Source organism: Symphalangus syndactylus, chromosome 10, assembly GCF_028878055.3.
Source record: "Symphalangus syndactylus isolate Jambi chromosome 10, NHGRI_mSymSyn1-v2.1_pri, whole genome shotgun sequence".
Taxonomy (NCBI): Eukaryota; Metazoa; Chordata; class Mammalia; order Primates; family Hylobatidae; genus Symphalangus; species Symphalangus syndactylus.
This window is the reverse complement of record NC_072432.2, coordinates 5,668,011-5,694,336: the sequence shown is the minus strand read 5'-3', so window position 1 is coordinate 5,694,336 and position 26,326 is coordinate 5,668,011. Positions and strand designations below refer to the sequence as shown.

The 26,326-nt window shown below is 45.4% G+C and overlaps 1 protein-coding gene across 8 annotated transcripts in view; it reads left to right on the top strand.

The window, feature by feature from the left end:
- DIP2C (disco interacting protein 2 homolog C) overlaps nucleotides 1–7,723 on the top strand; it is a 404,917-nt gene extending 397,194 nt beyond the window's left edge. For all 8 annotated transcript variants that reach the window (XM_055296324.2, XM_055296321.2, XM_055296318.2 and 5 more), the window contains 2 exons: nucleotides 696–819; nucleotides 4,349–7,723. In XM_055296324.2, coding sequence (XP_055152299.1) covers nucleotides 696–819; nucleotides 4,349–4,601 — 377 coding nt within the window. In that variant the 3' untranslated portion in view covers nucleotides 4,602–7,723. The remainder of the gene's footprint in view (nucleotides 1–695; nucleotides 820–4,348) is intronic.
- Nucleotides 7,724–26,326: the final 18,603 nt, after the last annotated feature.

The following is a 26,326-nucleotide window of genomic DNA, read 5'->3' as shown; positions in this document are numbered from 1 at the left end:
TGATAGTATTTTATATGTCAATCATGCCTTTCAAATTTTCCCTAATATGCTTACTACCTTATAAAAATTTAGGACATATTTCCTTATTCAGGGAAGATAGGACCTGACCACTTGTTGTCATTATTCTGAGGTTTGCAAGAAGGACAGAAATAAATTTCACGGCTCTATGAGCTAAGGAAATCTTCATGAACAAGAACAGGGGCTATGCTTCTTTTCCCACTTATACACAGAATTAATAGTGCAGAGAAGCATGTGTGGGATAGAGTCAGGGAGCTGGTCTGACTGTGGCTGCGCTGTATCCTGTGTGACCTTTGGACAGACGAGGCCTCAGCCGATGGGTCCACGGAACTCAGACCACTGGGTGCCAACTTCGCCCCTCAGTTGCTCCCGATGAACGTGCGATCAGGCAGTTGACTGTGTATCGAAGCTGAGCCAGGAAGGGTCTTCTCGCAAAGCACAAGTGCAGAGGGCGCATGGCGGCTTTGCAGCCAGCCCGTGGGGCACTGACACACAAGCTGGGCACTTGCCAAGGAGCTCCCTGGCAGAAGGAAACAAACTGTCCCTGGATCCGTGAGCCCCTTCCTTTGCATCCCTGTCTCACTTGGGGGTAGTTTTTAATCTTTTTTTAAGAAAAGAAGGAAAACGGCTTGAGCGGCATTACGGGGAAGCTCACACAGGCTTTCATTCCTCCACAGAGCGCCATGATGCCCTGTACGTGGTAGGGGCACTGGACGAAGCCATGGAGCTGCGGGGCATGCGGTACCACCCGATCGACATTGAGACCTCGGTCATCAGAGCCCATAAAAGCGTTACAGAATGGTAAGTCGTGAGCTTGCAGCTTGTACCCAAATCAGGAGCAGAATTTGTGAAGCATTGAGAATGTGGAGAGCACAGCGGTGGAGGAGAGTTTTGCTAAGGTAGGGAAGGGGGTGCAATTCAACATTTGACTGTAAACCTTTATCTTTTGGGGTTAAAACAACAAAAGAACACTCCACACGTAGAGTTAATGTACCATATATTACCTGAAAACGATAGACTTCTATTGCCGTAAAAACTACTTGACAGTGTTTTCCAGGAAGCCAAATTGTTTGGTTTTTAATTTACAAAAGCATGATATAGGAAGAAAACAAGCCTCACACATATGTAGGCACAGAAAATACTTTTATGACTATTGACTTGGGAACCAGAAGTAACATGAGACATGGGAAAACTTTAGGTGAGAAGGAGAGGCAGCGTTTGTCCAGACCCCAGAAGAGACTTCCAAAGGAGGAATTGCTTGAGTTAAGGTCGGCAGTGACAAGGGGTGTGCGTCGTACCTGCCGGCTGGGGGCAGACTCTGCCCTGGGCCCAGGTGAGGACTCTGAGGCTGGGACTTTGTCTTTCCCTCTGGCCCATTTAATCTGTTGTGAAGTGCTGAGTATGTGAATGGTGCTGCCGGACATTGAGCAGCAGGTTCTTCTGAGGTGTAGGAGTGGATTGGGTGCTGGAGTGCCGTGAGTTAAGTCGGCCAGGGCTGGGGAGTTTTACAGGCTGGTTCAGTGCCTTTATGTTTGCAGTTAGGATGAAAAGTTGCTCAACATCATTGGCTTTAGACTTGTTCATTCCCTTGATAACAGACAGGGTGCTAACTGAGGGGCATCTGGTGAAACTGGTCTCAGTCTCAGGTCAGAAACCCTGAGGGAGGTACATTGTGCACTCTCATGAACAGCTTTTCTGGGTTGAAAGGATGGGTTCTGAGATTGTTCCTTCCTCCTCTTAGCTAGGTGAGGTGCAATAAAGGCTGGTACTTACTGCCATTTGCTGACTTTGAACATTGAGGACTTGGCAGAATTTACGAGATCAAGTTTGCCTACCTGTCAGTGATCCTGTGGTTCAAATTGGCTAAGCCCCTACTCTCAAAATTCCTCAGATTGTTGATTTCCTTGACAATTCTCTCCTTGAGTATAGAGAAGACAGAAACTCTAGGAAGACTTTGGCCCAGAAACTCGGACAGGGCCTACCTTATTTTCCATCTAAATAGCTACAAATATCAGTTAACAGCCTTCCGTTTTTGTATTTTTAAGAAAACAATTTTAATTGGCTTGTGTGACCTCCCTCAAGCATTTTCTGTCTGGTTTCCCGCTAAAAGGTGTGCATCGAGGGCCTCGCTGGTGCCCTCTGTGGGCTTCTAGACTGTGGTGCTGGGCCTTATTCTGTAATAAATGTCGCTGCTGTTACCCGCCATGTGGACCCCGAACTGGGTCTGTCCCTCACCTGGTCAGGGGCTCACATGCCTCTTGCCCACACGGTGTCCTTTGAGTGGACTTTTGAATGTTTGAGATGATCCAGGTCCAAACTGCTTTGCTCCACCTTCCCTCTCCCAGCCTCCCTGCACTGCCCCTTCCGGCCGCCGTCGGCTGCTCCATGCTGAGAAATGCGGCTGTGACACCCAGCGTTGTGGAATGGGACTCTCCATGTTGCCAAATTCAAGCCAAACAAACTTTCTCATTTCTCATCCGTTGTTCTCAGCGTTAAGTAGTGTGCACAGCTCCTGTAAAAGCTCTGAGAGTCACTGGTACCACCTGTAGGTCCCTGGCAGTCCAGAAGAGATAGTAAAGCAAGCACACCCTCGGCCAGCCCTGTTCCTCCGGAGAGCCAAGCTGATTCGGGTACTCGAGGACCATTCCATAAATTTCAAATGCCGTAATAAAAGCATACCAAATGTGCCTGAGATGTCTATGTCTGTGATATCACAGATTCACAGTGTGGGCCCACATGGGCCACGTAGAGCAACATTTTAACGTCACCAGGAGCAGTATGACAGGAATTAAGCACCAGCACGTCTTCTGGGAAACAGTTCTTAGCATGCTCCATAGGCATGCGGCAGTCACAAAGCAAAATCCAGGAGAACTGTTGAGAATTGCCAGGAAAATTCTCCAATTTTCCCTTTCAATTTAACATAGGTTGGCCATACTGAATAAAATACGCGTTTTGTCCCTAATTGACTTACTCTCACACTTAGAACAATAGTGAGCTTCCCAAAATATCTCCTGCCTCAAGCTGGGATAGAATGTGTTTGTCAGGTGCGTGAGAGCAGATACGAGCAGCCCTAGAGCCTGGTCTGCAGCCCACTGTGCCCGGGAACCTTCTGGCCTCCTCAGCCAAGCAGACCTCAAGTACCAGGCTCTGTGAATATCAGGGTCCTTAAACAGCTAGTTCCAAAAGCCAGACCTATATCCTTTAAAATGTAAAGCACCGGGTTTTTGCTTCCGCCAGTTGGGCAGACTAAATACTCTGGTGCCCGTCCTGCTGAAAGATGACTCGATCCCAAATAAAACATTTCTGAGTGAATCTTCCATATTCCAGAAGACTTTTCCCTGCACATGGGTTAGCCACGGCTGTATGGCAGCCAGCCCATGCTCAGTGCTTTAGACAAGCGTTGTTACGACGTCCCCACATCTGCATTTGAGGGGCTGGCTCAGCTGGGACAAGCAGCTCGGCTGGGCACGGGACTGGTGGCTCTTCATGTGTTTCTTATCCTCTGGACCCAAGGGCCAGCCCAGGTGTGTCCCCATCCTTGCAATGGCACAGGCACGCCAGGACAAGCCCCCATATTCAGCCCTTCTGGAGCCTCCGCCGGCATTCACCTCCCTAACACAGGCTGACCAGGTTCCATGCTGAGCCCAAGCCCCAGGACTGGGAAACACACCCCCACTCTGGCGCACCGCACAGACAGAGAGGAGTAGGCCACCATGCCCTCAGCCTCCGCACGCACGGCCCTCAGTAGCAGAGCTGGACTCAGGCGCACTGCACAGACAGGAGTGGGCACCCATGCCCTCAGCCTCCGCACGCGCGGCCCTCAGCAGCAGAGCTGGACTCAGGCGCACAGACAGAGAGGAGTAGGCCACCATGCCCTAGGCCTCCACACGTGCGGCCCTCAGCAGCAGAGCTGGGGTCTGGAAGCAGGAGGCATGGGGCTGCCTTGAGGGTAGAGGCTGATGGCACGCTGCACTCTGCAGTGAGGGCATTGGTCCTTCAGGCAGCAGCAAAGAGGCAGCACTGGAACACAGACTCCGCTGGCCGGGTGAGTGACCCTGTGCTAGAAATGGGAACTTAGGAAGATGGTGAAACACTCGCAGAAGCCACCGAGAGAGAAGGTTGGTAGGAAACACCGACAGGTGCTGTCGCCAGGAAGTCTGTGTGGGGAACGATTAGTGGGCGGCAGATCGAGGACATGGAGAGGCCGGAGGAGACTGTCGGGAGCGCTCAGGCGGCTCAGAGAGAGCCAAGCGGAACTTGAAAAGAAACCACGGCTATTAAGTAAAGCATTAATAAACATGTAACGATGGCTTTCTTTTCTGTCTTTTAGTGCTGTGTTTACCTGGACAAATTTGTTGGTGGTTGTGGTTGAGCTGGATGGGTCGGAACAAGAAGCCTTGGACCTGGTTCCCTTGGTGACCAACGTGGTCCTGGAGGAGCACTACCTGATCGTGGGAGTGGTGGTCGTGGTGGACATTGGCGTCATCCCCATCAACTCCCGTGGGGAGAAGCAGCGCATGCACCTGCGAGACGGGTTTTTGGCAGACCAGCTAGACCCCATCTATGTGGCCTACAACATGTAGTCTCGTCTCTTGGCTTCCATGGACTTTTCTAGAGATGTAGACGTTGTTCTCCGTGTCCACTGAAGCGTGCAGACACAGGGCAACACTCACCAGAATGCAGCCATTTGTGGTGAGAGTGGAGGAGGAAGAGGAGGAAGAGAGGACTTCTCACAGCAGCCACGATTGGCATGGGGGTGAAATGTGAATTTACCACTGAATTTTGCTCAGAAGGACTTTGGATTACTGCCTTCAGTTCGTTGGAAAAGCCCATTTCGAAAACTTTCTTTTCTTTTCTTTCTTTTTTAATTATTGGATAATAAGTGCTTTCTTCGTAAATGTGGTATTTTGTTAAGCCGAAATAGCAATTAAAAAAATATCCTGCCCTCCAGATGGGTTCTTTTAAACAATTTATGTAGTGTGACAAAGAATTGTTTTCTCTGTTTTAATGTGTCATGAAATCTTAATGACATGGATCTGTTACTAATTTAAGCCATTGCTAGATCTCATCCTTTTAGGAAAGTTTGAGGTACGAGAAAACCTTCCAAATAGCACCTTCCAATTAGATAATAGCAGCTTTCTTTGTCAGAAATGTGCTGAAGAAACAAAGGCTGATATATGGCCTTCGAAGTTAGTATAGAATGAGAAGAAATTATAAATAAGGTGTATTTCGGCAATTATCTTGCAAATATCTTTGTACTAAACTAAAAAGATAAAATAAGTTAACTTCCTCAATATGTAATTATGTACAAAACGTTTAATTTATTTTGATCTCTTTAGAACTATAAAAGAGAAAAACATTCAAGAATATTAAAGTCTTGTAATGTTTGCTAATATAAAAAAGTGTTGTATTATCTTGCGTGGATAGTATCACAACAAATATATATATATGAAATATAAATTCACTAATGAACAAAGGAGATTTTAAAGTTTAAGATGCAGAACTTGTCACTTGCATGGTGTGCCCCCCCGTACTCACATACACTCTGCTGTTGCCAGCAGTCACAGACCGCAGGAGCCCTGTCTAAAAGTTTCTTCTAGAACCAGAGACCAGCAAGTGAAATTATTGCCATCTCAAGGATGGTGAAAGAATTCAAAGCTCAGTGTGCACTATTTTTTTCTTTGCTGTGGGACAACAGTGAATGTGTTTATGCCAGCGTGTGCTGATGATACTGAGGGGCTTTAGGTTGGCAAATAGCACTGTTTTCTCAGCTGCAAGAATTCATTGCACAATGTTTTTCATCATTTTTGTTAATGTCATCTTTTTTTGGTCCTTGCTATGAAAAGGAATGCGATTCTGTGGTCATTTGCACTGGGTTGCATTGATTCCCCCTCTGATGGCCAATGTGGAGTGGACAAAGTGTCCGGAACTCACATCGGTGATCGTCCCCTCGTCTTAAGACCCAGCCAGCTCTGTGTGAGCCTCTGGGGCTCCCTCGCTCAGTGAGCACAGTTCCCCGGGGGTTCGTGCCAGAACTCCGGCTGAAGCAAGAAGTCCTCCAGCTGCGTCGTTTGCCGCCTGTGGACAAGTGCGCCCCAGTTTCTGCCCTGGCAGCTCCTGGCCACACCTTCTCAGAGCTCACCTGTGCACTTCTAAATTGAATTGGCCCACGGTGTCCAACCAAGAAGGAGCATCTGCACTCCGAGAAAGATGTGTTCTGTAACTGCCCCATGTGACCCTGCAGTGGCTCTCGGTGCTAGATATGCATGACTAAGATTGATGCTGGGCACAATTTAGACGATCTTTCATTATGTTGTGGGCAGCATCTTTGTCTGCCTTTGCTATATGCAGTCAGCAGTAAGCCTTTTGCTAAAAGAGTTTTGTTTGACTTCTGAGATCCAAGGCTGATTGTTGTAAAAAAAAAAAAAAAAAGTAGCACATTTAAAAAAATTTGTCTGCATATGTGGTACATTCTTCCATCTCCACAAACCATTTGATTCTTGAAATATTGTTTGACCTCATTGCTGTGTGTGAATATTTCTCCACATGCTTCAGATACACATTCCTAGTCTCTGCTTCCTAAGGGGGGAACCACCACACATAGGGGAAAAAAAAGACATTTTCCTACACCCACCCACCTTGTTGAAAGGGAAGTAGGTTTGGGGCTTCAGGCCAGACACTGACTATGAAACATTAGCTGCAGTGTGCAGGACAGCTTTGAGGTCCAGCTGAAGTCAGGAAGCAAAACAAATTTGGATGTCACTTCAAACATAATTTTAACTGTCACCAAATCAACTCTACGTTCAAGGAGTGTGGACGCTGCAGTGCAGTTGTGAGGGCAGTTAGCAGCAGCCTCTTCTGCATCCTGTCAACTCTGATGTTAGAGTTTAGGCTCAAAAGAGTTGGTGGACTGAGATCGAAATTTGGTTGTGCAAGAAACAGGAAAGGAGACACTTAGTACCACCAGTTTCAGCAATAAAGAAGGGTCATTCTGTATTCGAAATTGTACTGTAGATAAATCATTCATGAGAATGTAAAAAATGTTTGTCTTGTGACCTTGTGCTTTTGAAGTCAGACAAAACCGTGTAATCAACTTGCACAAAAAGAGGGTACACAGTGAACATATAAACACAGACCTAATCAAACAGGAGCAGATTCCTCATGGTGCTTGTTTATTATATATATTTAATCCTGCTTGACACTTTACCCAAGGGAGATGGTCCCTTTTATCAGTTGAATGTTAGCAGCGTTATTTCAGAGTGTGGTGACTGGTTAGAGAAATTCATGTATTCAACCAGTCACAGTTTCAAACAAAATTTTTATGTGCAAAGGACAGCAACCTTCTTGTATGTTAAACCACCAGTACGCTTTGTACATCTGTGATAACGCCTGTTTTATATTCAAATGAACAAATAAAAGCTTTTATTTTTGTTGCTCTGAAAATAGCAGTTTCTTAATTGGTCCCCTGGAAAGATGTCTGGGACAGCTTTAATCCCAGAAAGGAAGTGACTCCTACAGGGAAATGTATCTGACTCTGTTTACATAATTTGTTGCATTACTTAGTACAGATAATCATACTTTGAACAATGTTTAAATTTTGATGTGGGCATTTATTGCTAAAAATAATTCCTATGGCAACAAATGTTTTGTGAAATGTTTTTTTAAATTCTTTTAAATATATCTAAATATATTTGTTCACATTTTGCTGCAAGTGTACAGATTATTGGTAATTTGGGGACAAACAACGTGAGTCCTGTGTGCAAATGCTTTCTATCAGCTGTCGTAGGGAACCTTTGCGTGTCAGGAAGTAGAGTACTTGACTGTTCCACCCCAAATTGTCTTTATCCATTTGACCACCAAAAGCTGCATCTTTTGCCCAAGATCTGGGAATTCTTATGGCTTTGTCTTTGGGAAAGCAGTAGCAGATCAACTGGCCTTCAGATTAGTGGTTCCATGAAGATAAATGTTTATTCACAAGAAAATCAATGGAATTAGGGCCGGGCGCCGTGGCTCACGCCTCTAATCCCATCACTTTGGGAGGCTGAGGCAGGCGGATCATGAGGTCAGGAGATGGAGACCATCCTGGCTGACACAGTGAAACCCTGTCTCTACTAAAAATACAAAAAAAAAAAAAAAAAAAAAAAAAGTGGAACTAAAATCTTCACACAGAGCACCAAGTGTGTGATCTGAGTGCCTTTGTGTTCAAATTTCACTTGCCTCCCCTGACCCCAAACTTTCCTTCAGGACAATGCCATGCTGACTGAGAATGAGGCTTTGGGTGTGTGAAAGTGAACGGCTGGTGTGAGACCTGCAGGGCTGCATCGGATGAAGCAGAAGATAGCGAGGGAGAGATGCTTCTCTGCAGGCTCCCGCTTCTCAGATGGTAGCCCTCACCATGACCGGTCAAGTACAAACCAGGTAACCAGGAGAACTGCTCCCATGGGGCCTTCTTTGGGCCGTGCATGCATGCGTTCCAGCGCCGGTGGGTGAGTGTAGGATTTGCTACTGAGAAGTTGTGTTCTGCATTCTCCATGGCCCCTCGCACAAGGCTGGGTTCTTAGGATGCAACCAAGAGCAGTTTTGTTGGCTCGCCAGTCCTCGTTTTCTTGTGAATCCTCCACGAAACATCTCAGTGCACTCACAATGGTCTGTCCACCTGGACAGAAGCAGTCACACTGCTTCTGTGGAGAGACTGCTTAGCACAAGGGGTCATTTCCTAACTGCCGCATTTGCTGTGATGCTCAGCTCTGACTGTGTTGTCTCAGTAGAACTTGCAATTCCTGATCCCTACTGACATACTAAACATTTCTTTCTACCAGATTCCAGAAAGCCATGCTGGGATCCTATAGGACCTCTCCTGTAATCCCTGGGTTTTCTTTGTAGAATGAGAACGTTGGCTGGTGTCATTGCCATGTCCCTCTGGCAGAACATACTGCAAGCACATGCAGCTCAAGTTAGTGCATACTCTCAGTTGTAGCTCTTGCTGTTTGTTGGTCTGTTTTGTTAATTCTATGAACAAAATAACTGGGCAAGACCAAGCTGATACCTTAGCAAGTGATGCGGGTTGGCCCCACTGCTAACGTGGCTTGTCATTCTGCGATGAGGGCATCGTGGGGTGTTGGGAATGTGGGCCTGCCCAGCTTGCTCTAGGGGTCCAGTGCTGTTTCTGCCCTGCACTCCCCAGGTCGCACACCTGTCTTTACCCCATCTCCAAACGGGACTCGGACTTCCGTGGGCACAGTGAGTTTGTGCCTGAGCTCTATGGCGCGGTAGCAAGTTCAGCCCCATTTAGAACCGGCATTCAAGGCAGAAATAGGTAGAAATAGAAAGGGCTTCTGTCACTGCCTCTGAGACTTGAGTTTTTTATTTCTTATTTTATTTTTTTGAGACAGACTCTTGCTCTGTTGCCTGGCTGGAATGCAGTGGCGCGATCTCGGCTCACTGCAACCTCTGCCTCCCGGGTTCAAGCGACCTTTCTGCCTCAGCCTCCTGAGTAGCTGGGACTACAGGTGCCCGCTACCATACCCAGCTAATTTTTGTATTTTTAGTAGAGACGGGGTTTCACCAGGTTAGTCTTGATCTCTCAACCTCGTGATCCGCACACCTTGGCCTCCCAAAGTGCTGGGATTACAGGCATGAGCCACCGCGCCCGGCCTGGGTTTTTTAACTACACCTACTACAAAGACTTCTAGCAAATGACTTCTACAAACCAGCTGGCCTCACTCAGATGAGGATCCCAGGTGTGTTTCTTAGAAGCCCTACCAGGGGAGGGAGGGTGCAGGAGGCAGAAAGGTTGAGAACCTTAGAAAGTTTGGTGACACAGCATAGTTGGGCAGAAAACATTTTACAGCCCTATTCCAGGAGAGTGTGTGAGAAGCACCTGGAAGTGCGTGTGCCCCTCCCAGGAGGCCCCAGGGAGCTTTCCCTTTTTCAGGAGGTGCAGAAGTAGGCAGGTCCAAGTGGATGTCCAGGGATGGGCCTGGCCACTCTTCAGCTGCTGCAGGTCTGGGATAGAACAGAGTGGAGGAAAAGGGGTCCTCATTTTTTCTAGAATGTATGAAATATCCTGAGCCACAAGCCTGGCCTCAAAGAACAGATAACCCCCACGATAGTGCATCCGGGTGTTTCTGCTCTGAGCTCAACTGCAGGAGAACCCTGCCTTTAGGGACCTTTTCATCCCAGGAACCCCAGCAACACCTAGGCTCCTGTACTGGGACAAGAATCTGAGCTATTTAAAAATGTGCTTCTGCAGGAAATGATGTCAGAATGCTCGTTTCATAGGTCTGTTCTTTAACAGACAGCTATTCAGCCCCAACTGTGCAGATCCCATTTCCTGGGAGTGGAGCAGAGGATCTGCATGGAGCATCCATGTGCAGTACTGTTGGGGACGGAAGGGATTGAGCTAAACCATGGATGGGAGCTGGGAAGGGAAGGGACCAACCTCAGGCCCCACCGGGACACCGGAGCTGCCACCCTGTAGAGCCCTCCTAACCCGACACCAGAGGCTGAGGGAGACCTCAGACATCACACATATGCTTTCCCATGTTTTCAGAAATCTGGAAACGTAGAACTTCAGGGGTGAGAGTGCCTACATATTGAATACAAGGCTAGATTGGGCTTCTATAATATCCCAAAGGACCCTCCAGCTTTTTCACCAGCACCTAATGCCCATCAGATACCAAAGACACAGCTTAGGAGAGGTTCACCCTGAAGCTGAGGAGGAGGGAGCCGGATTAGAGTTGACTGAGCAAGGACGACTGCCTTCTCCACCTGAGGATGTCAGCTGCTGCCCTTTTCCTGGGAATGCCCGTCGCCATGGCCGTCTGTGTCCACAGGAGAGTTTGACCCAGATACTCATGGACCAGGCAAAGGTGCTGTTCCTCCTGGCCCAGGGCCACCATGAAGCATGCCTGGGAGCCTGGTAAGGACCCAGCCGCTCCTGGGCTGTTGACCTTGGCCTCTCTTGCCCAGCATTGTGACATCGTACTGTGAGATAAGTCAAGGTGGGCTCACCAGGACCTGCACTAAATTAAATTGTGAAATTCAGCTCCAAAGAACTTTGGGAATTACCCATGCATTTAAGCAAAATCAATGACACCTGAGCAAACCCTTTCACATTGGCACAAGTTACAATCCTGTCCCATCCTCTTGATTACAAATTCCATCCAGGCAAGAGCGGTATCACCCTGAGGTCTCCCCATTCATGTTTTGGTCAATAATATTTAGTTTCCTTTTGAAAATAGATTTTTGTGTTACTCCATTATGATGGGCAGAGGCCAGATGCTTATATTAGATTTAAATGACTATGTTTTTCTATCTGTAATTAGGTTTATAGTCAGGTAGTAAACGCCTTTTTTGCAGTTAGAAGATTCCTGGAAGGCGACCAGAGATTAGCTGGCCGCTGTCAGACCTGAAGTTACTTCTAAAGGGTCTTTAGAAATGAATTCTTTTTTATGCCTTCTCTGAATTCTGAGAAGTAGGCTTGACTTCCCCTAAGTGTGGAGTTGGGAGTCAACTCCTCTGAAAAGAAAGTCTCAGAGCATTTTCCAAAGCCATGGTCAGCTGTGGGAAAGGAAGATGGTGGATAGTACAGTTGCCAGAAAACACTGATGGAGGTGGATGTTCCAGCTCAGCCAAAGACCTTTCTTCTGTCCACCCCAGAAATGCCCCTTCCTCAATCGCAGAAGCGTTGCCCCACAGCTCCTGATACTCAGAATGCGGCCTCTGACCAGGACCATCTGCATCCTCCAGGAGCTCGTAAGGAATGCAGCATCATGGGACATGGTGGGACCTGGTGGGACCTGGTGAACCCAAACCTGCAGGGCTTCTGGGCGTGCTTGGGGCAGCTGCAGGGGAAGCTGGAGTCAGCAGCCTCCTCCTGACCTTCCCGGGGGCTGCTTTTCTGAGGGGCCAGAATGCACCGGTTGACCTTGTTGCATCACTGGCCTATGACTGGCTGCTTTGGTCAGGTGTAAAAAGGTGTGTCCACAGGGTCTGCTCCTCAGGCCTCTCACTATTGGATCAGGTTTCCATGGAGAACTCAGCCTCCCAGCAAGGATAGGGAACTTCAAATGGCTCAAAGAACTGAGAGGCCACACATGTGTGGCCTGAGTAGTCTCTGCTGCAAAACAAACGGGATTCTTAATGTAAAACGTTCTCATCCTCACAGAGGGCTTCCCAGCTGCTAGTGGGCATGTTGCAGGCATTTCCTGGGCTGCATGAGGTTGTCATAAGCTAGATGATCATTTTGGGGGGCTCATAAACCAAAGACAGGTGACACTCTGCTGCCCATATCAGCCACCAGCTCTGTGTTTCCCGGAGTAGAATTGGGCTGCAAAGATGGGCTTGGGTGACATTAATGGGTTTTAGGGATTCTGTGGGTTAAGATTAACTCATTAGCCACTAATGGGCAGTTGCTCCAGAAGGTAACAGGCATGCTGGCCATGCTTGGTGTCAACTCCAGCTCCCTGCTAACCTTATAAGACAGGGAAAGCCAACTTTTTCTGTAAAGGGCCAGCTAGAAAGTATTTTAGGCTTTGTGGGCCATACGGTTTCTACCTCAACTATTCGATTCTGAGCAGTAGCACAAATGCAGCCATAGATAGCCCTCCAATAAGTACTGTGGCTCTAGTCCCATGGGGCTTTTTTGGGAGATAGCAATTGAATTTCCAGTGATTTTCCCATCACGAAGTATTCTATTGATCTTTTTTCTGCCATTTAAAAGTATAAAGGCTATTCTTAGCCCGTGGGTCCTACAGAAATAAATGACAGCTGGAGACAGCCCTCAAAGGAGTTTAATTTTTCAAATTCTGCCTCATTCATTTCTTCAGCCAGCAAATATTTGAGCACAAATATTTGTGCTAAGGATCCCACAGCTCCCCAAGTCTGGCAGCTCTGAGGCAGGAGGGAGGTGCCCACCCCCTCCAGTCACACCAGTGTCTTGGCTCAGCCACAAAGTGCAGATCATGTATTATCCTTTTCTGTCTCTAAGATGAGGGATAAGAGTAGATGACAGTGAAGTTCTTGTTCTTCCCCATATACAGATACGGTGTTCTTTAAGTGGATCTAACCGAAATATGATGACCACACTGATGCTTCCTCTGTTTAAACGTATATTTCCTGCCTTCAAACAGCTGGTCCTGATTAGCCTCTGGACTCAGGTGCGATGCAACATCCTTGCCAGCCTGACGGGATGGTGGCAGGTAGATGCAGGGGCAGGAGCACCCATATCTGCCCCCATTCTCAGCCAACAACTCTCCTGTCTTCATTTAGGAGGAAGGGTGCTGGGTATACTGAACAGGACAGTCGTCCAGGGCCTTAATTTCCTGGAAACAACAGTGAGGTCTCCAAAATATAAGAATTCTTTTTCAACACCAAAGTTCAGAATTACTCTGTCTTCATGCTGATTGACAGCCTGTCAGCAGCGGTGAACAGGTCTGCTACAAGTTTCTAACACCATGTTTCAAGATCAGTGAAGACACACTTGAGAAGGAGCAATTTTAAGAGACCCTGTGATCCTTTATGGTGTAAATAATTAATCCCTCCATCGGTCTAAAGATCAGCTCAAGTATTTAGGTATTACCATGTTAAGTATTTTGTTAAATTATGTAAAAAGATGACTCATGGGGTTACGTTTCTATAGAAAGATGCTTCTTCCCCATCACCACCCAAGTTCAGTTCTGGATGCAGCCCACTCAACTCAGTCGCGCCTTCGAGGGATCCTTGATGTTTGGAGAATAAGGACAGCAGTCAGGCCGCCGGCATTTAAGGAGTTTCTATTATGTTTAAAGCACTTAATTTGGGATGGGACTAGGGTTTGAGGAGGTACATGGAAACGAAGCACCGCTGTGTAAGTGGACGCCACAGCATGTGTGCAGGGACTACGGCCCCTGAGGTTAGTAATGGCACAACTAGGAAAGGAAGAAAAAGAGAAAAATATCACTATTACCTGGTGTCAACATCTCAACATTTACTGCCTGGGCTGTTAAGAAAAATCTTTTTGTTTTAATACACAAAATGTAATGTTTTAAGTAGGTAATCTGGCCACGTGGTCCAAATGTGGACACTACATGAAAAGGTGTTCATGGTGAAGTCATGCTTGCCATCTTGTTCCTGTGCCCCGGTCCCCCACAGCTCATTTGAGAGAGAACCATTTTTACTAGCTACTGCTGTCTTTTCAGTGTTTATGTGAATACAAGCCAATCATGAATGTATATTCCCACCACCCCCTCATTCTAATCGGAAAGGACGTGTACTGTGTATTCTGTACATTGCTTTCTTTAAAGTTCATCCTGATTACTTTTTTTTTTTATAAGGAGCCTGGTATTCCATTGTTTGGTTGTACCACAGTCCCTATTAATGGGCACTTAGTCTTTCTCCTGTCTTCTGCTATTATGAATCATCAATTTTTGTTATGACAACAGTGTATTTCATAATTGGCCAAGCGTATCTGATGGACAGATTTCCAGAAGTGGGATTGTGGCACCAAAGAGTCACCATGCCTGTAACCTGGTCAGATTTTCCCAGAAAGGGTTCCGTGGTGGCATCACGTTCATTTTTCACTTTTACCAGCAACACTTCACTGACAGAAATTGTGGTGCCTTTATGTGTTTGCCAGTATCCCATGTCAGAAACGGTGGTTTTCATTTGCATTTCTCTAGTCATAAGTGAGTGTATTTAAAAATATCTTTAAAGCCGTTTCTATTTCTCTTTCTGTAGACTGTTTTGTTCATATCCCTTGGACTATTGAATTGTTGAACTTGTCAGGAAATACTTTGAAAGATTTTTACATGGGCAAAAATATATATATTTCTGGATGTCCTGACTAGCTCACCCATCCAGGTTATATCTCTGCACTTTATTATCTTTGAACTACTTTACAACTCTATACATTGTAGAGAACTTATGATAATACAAATTATTCCTGTCCATAGAAATGTGAGAAAAGAATTTTTTTTTATATATGTACTTTAAATTCTAGGGTACATGTGCACAACATGTAGGTTTGTTACATATGTATCCATGTGCCATGTTGGTGTGCTACACCCATTAACTCGTCATTTAGCATTAGGTATATCTCCTAATGCTGTCCCCTCCCCTCCCCCCACACCACAACAGGCCCCGGAGTGTGATGTTCCCCTTCCTGTGTCCATGTGTTCTCATTGTTCAGTTCCCACCTATGAGTAAGAACATGTGGTGTTTGGTTTTTTGTCCTTGAGATAGTTTGCTGAGAATGATGGTTTCCAGCTTCATCCATGTCCCTACAAAGGACATGAACTCATCATTTTTTATGGCTGCATAGTATTCCATGGTGTATATGTGCCACATTTTCTTAATCCAGTCTGTCATTCATGGACATTTGGGTTGGTTCCAAGTCTTTGCTATTGTGAGTAGTGCCGCAATGAACATACATGTGCATGTGTCTTTATAGCAGCATGATTTATAGTCCTTTGGGTATATACCCAGTAATGGGATGGCTGGGTCAAATGATATTTCTAGTTCTAGATCCCTGAGGAATTGCCACAGTGTCTTCCACAATGGTTGAACTAGTTTACAGTCCCACCAACCGTGTAAAAGTGTTCCTATTTCTCCACATCCTCTCTAGCACCTGTTGTTTCCTGACTTTTTAATGATTGCCATTCTAACTGGTGTGAGATGGTATCTCATTGTGGTTTTGGTTTGCATTTCTCTGATGGCCAGTGAGGAGATGAGCATTTTTTCATGTGTCTTTTGGCTGCATAAATGTCTTCTTTTGAGAAGTGTCTGTTCATGTCCTCCGCCCACTTTTTGATGGGGTTGTTTGTTTTTTTCTTGTAAATTTGTTTGAGTTCTTTGTAGACTCTGGATATTAGCCCTTTGTCAGATGAGTAGGTTGCAAAAATTTTCTCCCATTCTGTAGGTTGCCTGTTCACTCTGATGGTAGTTTCTTTTGCTGTGCAGAAGCTCTTTAGTTTAATTAGATCCCATTTGTCAATTTTGGCTTTTGTTGCCATTGCTTTTGATGTTTTAGACATGAAGTCCTTGCCCATGCCTATGTCCTGAACGGTATTGCCTAGGTTTTCTTCTAGGGTTTTTATGGTTTTAGGTCTAACATTTAAGTCTTTAATCCATCTTGAATTAATTTTTGTATAAGGTGTAAGGAAGGGATCCAGTTTCAGCTTTCTACATATGGCTGAGAAAAGAACTTTTGTCTCAGGAGTATGAGTCCTTTTAAACTATCAGGTCCAGAGAGACAGTAAAATGAGGCAGCAGTCACATCACATACACCCCTTGACCTTATGCATGCATGTCTTGAAACTGCTTGCTGCTGCTACAAGTAGCTATGACTCAACCTAGTGATGCCACATCAGACACCGTAACCCATGCCCTGTACCCTCCAGTTATGAATCAACCTAGTGACATGCACTGGAAGCCATACCCCATGCCCTGAACCCTACAGCTGTGAGTCAACCTAGTGACATGCACCAGACACCGTACCCTATACCCTGTACCCTCCAGTTATGAGTCAACCTAGTGACATGCACCAGATGCTGTACCCCATGTCCTGTACCCTACAGTTATGAGTCAACCTAGTGACATGCACCGGACACCATACCCTATACCCTGTACCCTCCAGTTATGAGTCAACCTAGTGACATGCACCAGATGCTGTACCCCATACCCTGTACCCTACAGTTATGAGTCAACCTAGTGACATGCACTGGACACCGTACCCCATACCCTGTACCCTACAGTTATGAGTCAACCCAGTGACATGCACCAGATGCCGTACTCCATGCCCTATACTCTACAGTTATGAGTCAACCTAGTGACATACACTGGACACCGTACCCCATGCCCTGTACCCTACAGCTGTGAGTCAACCTAGTGACATGCACCAGACACCTTTCCCCATACCCTGTACCCTACAGTTGTGAGTCAACCTAGTGACATCCAATGGATGCCATATCCCATGCCCTGAACCCTACAGCTATGGGTCAACCTAGTGATGCCACACCAGATGCTGTAACTGGCATCCTATAGCTTAATAATGTACAGCCAATCACTCAGCACTGTTGTTTCTGTAAACCAACAAGAATTTCTGACAGCCAACTTGCTGTCAGCCCACTCCCCATCCTCTTCTTTTGCTTTTAAAAACCCACTTGTGGCCAGGCACAGTGGCTCACACCTGTAATCCCAGCACTTTGGGAGGCCGAGTTGGGCGGATCACCTGAGGTCAGGAGTTCAAGACCAGCTTGGCCAACATGGTGAAACCCTATCTCTACTAAAAATACAAAAGTTAGCCAGGCATAGTGGCATGCGCCTGTAATCCCAGCTACTAGGGAGGCTGAGTCAGGAGTATTGCTTGAACCCAGGAATTGGAGGTTTCATTGAGCCGAGATTGCGCCACTGCACTCTAGCCTGGGTGACAGAGCGAGACTCCATCTCAAAATCAACAACAAAAAAATTAAAAAAAAAAAACCCCACTTGTAACTGCCGCTTCTCAGAGCATATATTATCAGAGCATATACTCAGGGCAACTTGAATCTCTGCTCCCAGCTGCAATCCTCAAGCTTGGCCCAAATAAACTCCCTGCTCATATTAACTTTGCCTCAGATTCTTCCTTTTAGGTTGATTATCTGGTATAGTCTGCGGGATTTAGAGTGTCTTCCCCTGACCACACAGTGTTTCTCTCTGAAAGCAGCACTTGGTACCAGCACAAACTCTGTCTTCAGAAGTCCCACCAGGTGTTTTGGGTGAGTTCTCCTGAAATTGGGCCTCCCACTGAAACTAGCCCAGTTGTCCCACAGAATTGATGTTCATGGTTTCTTTAGAATAAACATAGAAATTGACCCTCCCAGTCTTAAAACTTGAGAAACTTACATTTGTCTTACTCGAGTTTCTTTCTCAGGGCACCAACTATCAGGCCACCCAGATGGTATCAAGGAGCTCAAACTCACCAGGTCCCCAAATCTGGACAAGGAGAGGCCAAACCCCTCACCTGTCATGACTGCCTAACCACCCGCCTGCTGCCTGTTGATTGACTCCTCTTCCTTATCCCTCCCTAGTTCCTGTTTTCCTGCACGTAGTTACATTTCTTCCCTGCTATATAAACCTCTAACTTTAGTCGGTCAGGGAGATGGATGTGAGACTGATCTCCCATCTCCTCAGCTGCAGCACCCGACTAAAGCCTTCTTCCCCGGCCACACTTGTCTCAGTGATTGGCTTTCTGGGCAGAAAGCAGCAGGACCTAGATCAAACCCCTAGCATTTTGGTAACACCACTCTTTGGTTGAAAGTACTGACTTATTTAGGCTGTTTTTCAAACTCTTTATTTTAAGAGTAAGGGCTTTGCTCTCTGTCTTTGGATAGGAGACTCAGGTAAAGAGCTCTGTAGAGAAATTTTTTCCACCTGTGTCTCAAGACAAGGGATTTGGGTCAAACTTTTTCTGCCCCTGTCTCACAGCAGAGGTTCAGGTCAACGGATTTGCAGTTAGGCATTTGTGATCTCTTTGTACATAGTATGCTTTTAAAAATTGCAGCTACTTTTCTGTTTTTGAAATTTGGGCCTGATTTTTCATTTGTGGCAAACTCCTATTAAATACCAGCAGGTTTTACATACATTATAGATATCTAGGAAAGGGGACCTACCTAACCCAGGATGATCATTAACAACAATGACCAAAAATGGAAGTCTTTTTAAATACCTAAAATAATTCATTTGTTTACACAATTGGAAAAAAATTAGAAACAAATTAAATGGAAGACTTCCAGCAGCACCTAAAAAGCTTCTAAAATAAATTCTGAGAAAATCACCTCCCTTCAGGAGGTAAACAAAGAGATATCTGTCACTACCACCTGAGGAAACTCCCCAGGCCTCTGACCCCCTCCCTGAAACTCCTATTGTGGCAGCTCCAGTGTCACTACAGAGCCTTCTGGTTCTGGGGGCTGCCCAATATTCTTCAACTATTCTTCACTCAATTAAAAAGACCACCCAATGAGCAAGACAGATCTCCAAAATACACCTTTGTTGCCTAGCTGACAATTGCTTAGGGCAATAAAACAAATAACTAAAAGACTAATAGTCTAAAAGAGGGGAATGGACAAAAATAAAATTACTGAGATCATTAAAATGCAGGTCCAACAAATTTTTTCTACATTAGGACTCTAATGACTGATGAAATGCTGACATCCAGGGAATTAGCTAAGCAGCATTCCCGCTGAAATCAGATAAAAAACAATTTTAAATCCCTTAAATGTTCAAACTACCTGCTTTGGATCCCCTGCAAGATTTACACACAAAAAGGAGGCATGTCCACCCTGTGGCCTAATGACTAGGGTTCGTTGCTTTCACTGCTGCAGCCCGGCTCCTTCCTGGTCAGGGAGCCAGTCCCTTTTGGTTTGGTATTTGTGATAACTTCTGACTTTGTGGGATACTGCTTCGCCACTCAGGAAGGTACCTTTGGTAAAAATGATTCAAAACACAGAACTATCATCTGTTTGTCCTGGCTAAAATCTGATAAAGAGATTTGAATTTTTTTTTTTAATTTTGAGACAGAGTCCCACTGTTGCCAGGCTGGAGTGCAATGGCATGATCTCGGCTCACTGCAACCTCCGCCTCCCGAGTTCAAGCGAATCTCCTGCCTCAGCACCCCAAGTAGCTGGGATTACAGGTGCATGCCACCAGGCCCAACTAACTTTTGTATTTTTAGTAGAGATGGGGTTTCCCCATGTTGTCCAGGATGGTCTTGATCTCTTGACCTCATGATCCACCTGCCTCGGCCTCCCGAAGAGCTGGGATTACAGGCGTGAGCCACTGCGCCCCGGCAGTTTTTTTTTTTTTTTAAAGCTCTATGGTCAGCTTAATTAAAACTGATATTCAAGCTGTATGTGTATGTGTGTGTGTGTTTAAGGCCTTTCTGCTATTGCTCTTTGGGTCTCGTTTTGAACATTTTTTTTCAGTAGATTAAAACCCTGTTTTAAAAAAACTACATGTTTGGTTCCTCTGTGTTCACTTCCTTTCTCAGGAACGGCTCTGCCTGTTCTTCTTTCTGCTCCTCCTTCCTCTTCGGTTCCACATGAAAGGATCTGGAGGGGACATCTCATGACTCAGACACCTTAATGAGCGCAGGAAAAGGCACCACTCCTGCTTTCCGGGGTCTTCTGTCTTCCTGTGCGGTCTAGAGAGTCATGGGCAGGGTCCTTTCAGGTCTGAAACCGCATTCTGTGCTGCGTGACCTGATTGGTCTCTTGGCTTTGGGGCCCTGGAGATTACATCGTACTGTGGGACAGGACTTAACCTCGGTGTGTGTGATGCCTGGTGTTACTGGTGAGAGCTGCAGTTTTGGGGGTGGCTGAAGGCAGTTCTTTATAGTAAATGGTTATTACTACAGGGAGCTACTCATTTCTTTCCATGTTTAGATAAAAAAGGTGCAGTTTAATCACTTAGAGAAATGTCTTTGTAATGAAGTGTACTGTGGAGGTGTTGTATGGCCCAGTCCCATGACAGTCCCCTTTTTGAAGGGATCTGGGATTCAGTATAAAAGTAAAATCCTGGCCGGGTGTGGTGGCTCACGCCTGTAATCCCAGCACTTTGAGAGGCTGAGGTGGGCAGATCACAAGGTTGGGAGTTCGAGACCAGCCTGGTCAACATGGTGAAACCTCGTTTCTACAAAAAATACAAAAATTAGCCAGGCGTAGTTGCAGGCGCCTGTAGTCCCAGCTACTTGGGAGGCTGAGGCAGAAAATTGCTTGAACCTGGGAGGTAGAGCTTGCAGTGAGCCAAGATCGTGCCACTGCACTCTGCACTCCAGCCTGGGTGACAGAGTGAGACTCTGACTCAAAAAAAAAAAAAAAAAAAAGTAAAATCCTTGATCTGCCTTCCAACTGCCTGGTTTTCACATTGTTTTTGGACATTTCTTTTTTTTTTTTTTGAGACGGAGTCTCGCTCTCTCGCCCAGGCTGGAGTGCAGTGGCAAGATCTTGGCTCACTGAAAACTCCGCCTCCTGGATTCACGCCATTCTCCCGCCTCAGCCTGCCAAGTAGCTGGGACTACAGGTGCCCGCCACCACGCCCAGCTAATTTTGTTTTTGTATTTTTTGTAGAGACGGGGTTTCACCGTGTTAGCCAGGATGGTCTCCAACTCCTGACCTCGTGATCCACCCGCCTTGGCCTCCCTAAGTGCTGGGATTACACGTGTGAGCCACCACGCCCGGCCTTGCCCCTGTTTCTTAATGGGCTCTGTCCTGAGTCCATTGGTCCAGTTGGAAAACAGACTAAACTGAAATTAGCCTCCTTATAAAATCCTATGGTAAGTTACCTTGGCACCCCTTTTTATTTTCCTCTAACTACCACACTTCAACTCCTCCTTAACAAGGCTTAAATTCTCTATGTGTGCTTTGAGAAATAAATTTGCTACCCTGTTTTTCTCCAAAACTCCATGAGGGCTTGGGCCATGTGGGACAGATAAATCTCAGCCTGTTCCATTCACAGAGACACAGTTTAAACACAACTGTTCTTTGATACTAGTGATTTTCACCTGACTCATGGCTAACATTTTAAAACTAAAGCTATAAGATCTTTATTTATGTCTGTCTGTATTTTTGTATATGCATGTGTACATGTCTGTATATTGTTCATGGTACCAAACTGGCTTATAAATAAATGAGTACTTGTAAATTAAGCAAATAAGCCCAAATGCTTTTCAAGTTCATGTGATTCTAGTAATCTTTGAGAGTTTTTAAATTGTTGGTGAAACAAAAATATCTTCAGGATTTAATTTAGACATTGTGCCTGGGCCTATTGGTCAGGCAGGTTTTTGCTGTCTCTGCTAGAGGCTGGGCGTGAGGAGGACGCCTCCCTACAAGACAGGTGTGAAGGAGGGTGCCCCTCCCTCATGGCCCACAGGGTTGGGCTTGAGAACTGGGCTGTGTCTCCAGGCCAGAGCATGGGACCCAGGGGCTGCAGTCTGAGCTGGACTCCTTCCCGCGGCATCTTTGGGAGGGGATGTGGAAGTCCCTTGCTGGGACTCTGAAGGCTTCCCACAAACACTAGTGAAATCTGAATAAAAATGCTTGGAAATGATTTAAAGAGTACCTATGTATACACATGTGTACATTTGTGTATAAATTCACATTTACAGATAAGAGCCTACCCTTGGGGAGGCTTACATTCTGGCGAGAACTGATTGTTTTTCAGCTCCTTTGTTCTGAGTAAGCTCTCTTTGGCCTAAGGATCAAGAGCAGTAAGAAATTGAATACAAATAACAAAATTTTTACTGGAGACAAATCCAAAAACGTGTGGTCCTCAGTCCCACATCTCTTCACCCTCCCATTAGCAGGTATTCAGCTGCTAGAATTATTAAAAGATTCTAAAAATTCAGAGCTTAGTCTTTCCTAATGTTTATGATCCTCTTTAAAGTGAGATAGAAAACAGCAGATTGGCACTTTTTATAATGTTTAACAAAATTCTTTTTGGTAGAGGTGGGGTCTCACAGTGTTGCCCAAGCTGGTCTCAAGCTCCAGACCTCGAGTGATCCTCCTGCCCTGGCCTCTCAAAGTGCTGTGAGTAGAAGTGTGAGCCACCACGCTCATACTTTATTTACAATTTATTCTACTTTCTGGTTATACTTTAATGAAACTTTGCAGTTTGACATACATACAGACACATATATACACGTGTATGTATATGCATATGTGTCTAAATTCACGTTTACAGATAACTGCATTTGACTGTTCTCAATGCTAGGATAGCACTAGCGTTGTGTGTGTCTGTCTTTGGAAGGATGCATAGGAAACTGGAGGGGTCCGTGATTGCCTCTGAACAAGACAACTGAATTGGCTGAGACATTTTCACTTTGCAACTTTTTCAACCTTTACTTTTGTATCAATTTTAAGACTAAGATAATTTTTTTAAATTCCAACATTGGAGAAGACTTGGACGTTCTCTCTCCAGGGGCTCCTGGTGAGATAAAAGTAGGTTCCTCTTGTGCCAAACATGACTTCCCTCCGTCTGTTTCCTTCCCGCTTTTGCCACATTTCTTGGGTCGTCTTCTCTCATCTTCACATCTTGGCCTGCTGCCCTCACTGTGCCTTTGCCCCTGCTCGTCCTCTTAAGCCAGTACCCTCCTTCCTTCTGCCTCTGTCGCTGTCTGTAACCATGTCAAATCTCCCATTGCTCTCATAACTCTTACTACACACCTCTCTAGCAAGCCTCTTTCTAACTTCCCCCCACTTTCAAAAGTATTAATGTTCATTGTAAAAATATGAATGAGGAAAATAAATCATCCAAAATCGATACGGTTCCTCTGTCCTGTTTCATCTCCAGCCAACCTCTACTCACCCTGAAAGGTTCAGCTCACTAGTTCTTTCCCCTCCTGAGATTTTATGCTTCCTCTGTATCCTACAGTCCTGCGTTCTGTCTTCATGGCATCTTGCTCACTAGAGTGTAAGCTTTCAAGAGACCGGAGAGGTCTGCTCTGCTCTGCTCATTGCTGTATACCCCACATCCCACACAGATGCTGTAGGAGCTCAAGTAGTTCTCACATTGATGAATCGGTGGATGATGTTTATACAGTGTTTTCTGAATTTCCTCAGCATTCTATAGCTTCTGCTATTCTATCCTTCGTCGTTCCAGGAGGGTAGGGGCTACTTCCTGTCCTTGCAAGACTTTAAGAAGCCACCTACAGTCTGTAAAGGACTACCAAAGAGGAGGCGTGGTATTGTGAATACTGTGACACCAAGAAGCTCTGGGTCTGTTTTCTCTCCAGTGTGGAGTCAAGGAGTTACACTCAAGGGTTCTGAGGCTGCCCTTTAGAGCCACAAGGATACTGAGGATCCCTTGCCAGGGTTGCCTAATTGAAATGTCATTTTGGAGCTTGACTAGATATTCGTAACTTTCAAACCTGAGATTTTGAAGCATACCAAGAACCTACCCTCAGGGAGGCTTAAATTCTGGCAAGAATTGATTTTTTTTTCAGCTTCTTTGTTCCGAGTAAGCTCTAACACGTTTGCTGTATGAATATCTACTACAGGTAAGGCGCTGATAGGGCATGCACAGGTCTAAGACAAAGCTCTTATTTTTAGGTTGCTCTGTCCAACATACCGAACTGAATACAGGTTGCCACCGGTGCATGTGGATGAGCATGGCCAGTCTGAATGGAAATATGCGGAAGCGATAAAAGACACACCGGCTTTTAAAGACTTAGTGCTGAACATGAATGTAAGTGATCTCAATCATTTTTATGTTAATTACATGTTGAAGTGATATTCTGGATATATTAAGATGTATTATTAATGTCACCTATTTCTGACTTTTCAAATATGGCTATTAGAAAATTTGAAGTTACATGCATGCCTCATACATTTTTATTTAACAGTATTGCTTTATGGGGTTTATAATTTAGTGCAGTAGTACTTCATCTCATGAATTTACACTCCTGAGCACCCGGCCTCTCACGTACTGTCCCTGGCCAGAAGAATCAATACCACCTGGAGGCTCATTAGAACCGGCAGAATCACCGGCCCCACCCATGCCAGACCCACTAAATCAGATTCTGCATCTTTACAAGGTCCTCAGGCGATCTGTTGCTCACGAATGTTTGAGAGGCTCTGGCTTACTTAAATTACAGTAACCGGCCTCCATTTGTATCCCTCCCCACATTTTTGCTGCTCCCAGTCCTACTGGATTAAGGATTCTTAATGTGAGGGTCAACATAATTCTGGGCCTTAGGAATCCACAGAATTTTATGCAGCATTATCTGTGCATGTATGTGTATGTGCACTTCGCAGGAAAGGGTCCATTGCTTTTTTTTATTTTTTTTTTTATTTTTCCATGTCAGTAAAGCAGTGTTCTCAAAGATGTTCCCGTCAGCAATACTTAGGAACTCGGGAGCAATGCACATGCTGGAGGTGGAGCCTGGTGGTGCTTTAATAAGCCCTCCAGTGATCCTGATGTCACAAGTTTGAGAACTACTGAATTAGAGACTGAAGGCAAAGAACAGGGCGAGGCCACTTGTTGCATCATGGTCTAGTCTGGGTGACCATGACTGTGAAACTGCCCTGAACCCAGACAGGCATCCAGTGAGCTGGCTGGAGAAGTGGAGTGAGGTAGGGGAAGGTGATGGGTTTGATTCCAGATGTATTGAACTTGATGACTTTAATTTCAAATGTTTGTCAAATAATTTTCTATCCATATATTCAGCCTAGTGTAAGAGTAAAGAAAATGGGTTTTACAATCAAACAGGACTGAGCTTGAGACTCACCTACTGGGTAAATCTGAGCAAGTTATCACATCTTTTTAAACTTCCCTGTTTACACCTATCTTGTCTTGAGTAGCCCGACCAAAGCTATCGCTTTTCTACAGTTGCACACTTTTCCTTATGAAAAGACCACTTTCACACAAGTATCCTATTTCTACTTTTATTTTCTTTTAATATTGGAAAGTGGCAAACTGCTTTTTATTCTCTAAGCCACTTGCTTCACTACCTCAATTTGGTCTGCCCCCAATTACAGAAGCAACCTTGTCACTTCACGCACTCCATACACCCTCCTAAAGGCCTTCTTTCATTCTGTTGTCATCAATGACTGAAATTTTCAGTGATACTCATGTATTATAGATATGGGTTTCGTATTTGTCAGTTGAAATTTTTTTATTGAAAAGACTATTTTAGAACACAATTCTAATAATTAAGGTCTAGAATCAGAGTTGGTATTTCATAAAGTGACAAGTGACACCTTTTTTTTTTGAGATGGAGTCTCGCTCCGTCGCCCAGCCAGGCTGGAGTGCAATCGGGTGATCTCGGCTCACTGCAACCTCTGCCTCCCGGGTTCAAGAGATTATCCTGCCTCAGCCTCCCAAGTAGCTGGGATTACAGGCACCTGCCATCATGCCCGGCTAATTTTTTTTGTATTTTTGTACAGACAGGGTTTCACCATGTTGGCCACGCTGGTCTCGAACTCCTGACTTCAGGTGATCCACCCACCTTGGCCTCCCAAAGTGCTGGGATTACAGGCCTGAGCCACCGCGCCTGGCCGACACCTCATTTTTAAGTGAGGACCAGTAAGCCTGTTGCTTAGGAAAATGTATCTAGAAGAACAAAGACAGAATGAGGGTGAATAGAATGATATTACTGTTGGAAACTTTACAATCCTACAGTAACTGGGACTTTAATATTCAGACCTAAACCATCTGATCCCAGCTGTGATACATCCATCACATGAATGATGAATGATGGCATGAATGATGACAACCAGAGTACCGACTAAGGCTGGGTTAATGTTGGCACTAAGACCTGGGGCTGGTCAACTACCCGCAACTACCATACCAACAA